The 2,500-nt window shown below is 35.8% G+C and overlaps 1 protein-coding gene across 8 annotated transcripts in view; it reads right to left on the bottom strand.

Moving 5' to 3' along the window:
- The window catches only part of LOC125028828 (protein phosphatase 1B-like), a 40,243-nt gene that overhangs the window by 24,697 nt on the left and 13,046 nt on the right, over nucleotides 1-2,500 (bottom strand). For all 8 annotated transcript variants that reach the window (XR_007115128.1, XR_007115127.1, XR_007115125.1 and 5 more), the window contains one exon: nucleotides 288-459. Coding sequence is in view for 2 of the 8 variants with exons in the window: in XM_047618360.1 (XP_047474316.1) it covers nucleotides 288-440 (153 nt within the window). In the remaining 6 variants the exon portion in view is untranslated. The remainder of the gene's footprint in view (nucleotides 1-287; nucleotides 460-2,500) is intronic.

Raw genomic sequence — 2,500 nt, 5'->3', positions numbered from 1 at the left:
GTGGTGGTGGTGGTGGTGGTGGTGGTGGTGGTGGTGTGGTGGTGGTGGTGGTGTTGTGGTGGTGATGTTGTGGTGGTGGAAGGGGTGGTGTTGTGTTGGTGGAAGGGGTGGTGATGGTGGTGGAAGGGGTGGGGGTGGGGGTGGGGGTGGGGGTGGGGGTTAGGGTGGGGGTTGTGGTGGTGGAAGGGCTGGTGGTGGTGGTGAAGGTGGAAAAGGAGAAGCAGGAAAATAACATCAACAACAAGAAGAGAATGAGCAAGACTGAGTGAGGCAAATGAGAAACTGACCTTGAGATCACCAGGTAAGTTGGCTACGGCAGCATGGGCATCCTCCATCTCAATCCTCCAGCCTTGCATGCTGGCGAGTCCATACCTAAGGCCATTTCCCCCACCATGCTCATTGTGCTTCTCTGTTTTTGGCTTATCTAGAAATGCTCCCATGGTGAGATCACTTCTTCATCTGTGGAAAAGGTAAGGCACAAGTCAGAAATGAAAATAAAACTTGATATTTCTGTTAATTGACAAAAAAACAATCTAGTATACAATGACATTTATTGTGTTTATCACATATCCATATCCATTCAATGCAGTAGTACCAAAATTATGAAAGTATAAAGGTCAATGCATACAGTAAGTAAACCAGAACATTTCATGGACAAAAGTAAATAAATGTAATTCTATAACCCAAAGTTAAAATATAAATTAATCAAAGATCTCACAAGTATGGTTCTACAAAGAGCTATGATGCCTCCCTACATTTCTATTCTAATAACATGAATGACTGAATGCAGTTATTTTTTTTTTTTTGTTTAAGTGTTCAAAATGAAGTCTTACGAGTGCATTAATTAAACTACATATGCATAAGAGCCCCTCAGTCATGAGATAAAATATAAAATAAAGAAGTACATAGCAAAGACAAAGTTCATATCAATAACAGTAAATTCTGGCAAAAATTAATAATAAATATGGACTATGAAAACAGCAACAGAATCTTATTTTAATCTTGATGTTTACATTAATAAAAAAATGTGCATGAAAAGACATGAAACAGAAACAACCACTTTCAATACTGGTGAGATATATCATGTAAAAAGTCACTACATTCAACAGGCAGGCAAAGCATATGTTTAATGAAGTGGATTATTTTGGTTACTTGCAACACTTTTTTTGTCACTTTCTCTTAATACAATGCCTGTCACACCTGTTTACCCTTTTCCTTGTTTAGTTTTTTATATTTTCTGGTCTCTTATATTACTGTTAGTAATGCCAATAACATTATAATAATAATACTCTCTATGATAAAATAACAGGATCATTACTGATAGCCTTAGTAAAAAAAAAAGGTTTTTTTTCCCCACAAACTTAAGGAAAGGTGAACTCAGGTGAGATCACAAAGTCTACTAATTGACTCCTTTGTAGCTAAGCTCCTTTAGAGCCATCTAAGTGCACAGACATTTTACAAAACAATGCCACGATGAACATATTTTCTCAGCGATGGTGGGTTAAAAGCAACTACAATATTTCTCAAAAGTATTTAAATATTTTTTTACTTATACTCAAAAGAAACATTGTGTAAAATAAAATTTTAATATAGATCTAAATTTAAAATCATAACATATTATAGCTATAATCCATACTCTGTTAATATAAAAACTGGCCAATGCTTGTCAATAGTTTTTCTTACATATATTTCTACAAATTAATACTTCTTAACAACTGCAGTTAGTATAAGGCATGTGACATCAAGTTTCTTAAATATGAATATTAACAACAAATAATCCTCTTTTTTATTGGGGGGGGGGGGGGGGGGACTGAGACAATTTCCTACACAAAATTATACATCCGCAATATCCACAACGAACATTAACATAGCAGAAGAGTTGAAGACAGAGCAATATAGAATCATTTTATAGAGAGCCCAAGTGAGAGCAAACATCTGCAAATATTTAAAGACAATAATCCTCACTGAAGACAAAAAAGCTGCCTGGCTACTTACAGAGTACATAATGAGTTGACAACAATGACAGAATGATTAGGGGAAAACATTTGACCAGGACACGAAGAGAGATTTACTAGAACTTTAGCTCACAGTAGCACCTCCCACACTTATCTTATCTTATGCAATTGTCTAGTCAAAGCCACAAACAAAGAATGAAGGGCCTATTAGTAATCACTTTAGATTGTTGCTGACCAATAACAAGAAAAGAATTCATACTCTGTTTATACATCTCACTTTTATCCAAGAATAAATAACTTATTTGCCAAGACTGCCTACACTGATATCAGAGGAGGAATTCAATATAGTATCACTACTTGGCACATTATCACCTGAGCTCCCTCCTAAGAATATGAAAAAGGATTGGAAATATCAAAAAATATATATAAAAGATAATATTCAGTTTTACATTGCAGGTTGCATTAGCCATTGCTCCTCTAACTACTGGCAGGACAGGCTCATCTCTGTGAAAGGCTCTGATTGTGATTCTTCTGCAAAGATGAAT

The sequence above is a fragment of the Penaeus chinensis genome, chromosome 9 (assembly GCF_019202785.1).
Source record: "Penaeus chinensis breed Huanghai No. 1 chromosome 9, ASM1920278v2, whole genome shotgun sequence".
NCBI classification, from domain to species: Eukaryota; Metazoa; Arthropoda; class Malacostraca; order Decapoda; family Penaeidae; genus Penaeus; species Penaeus chinensis.
This window is presented reverse-complemented; position numbering and strand designations above follow the sequence as displayed.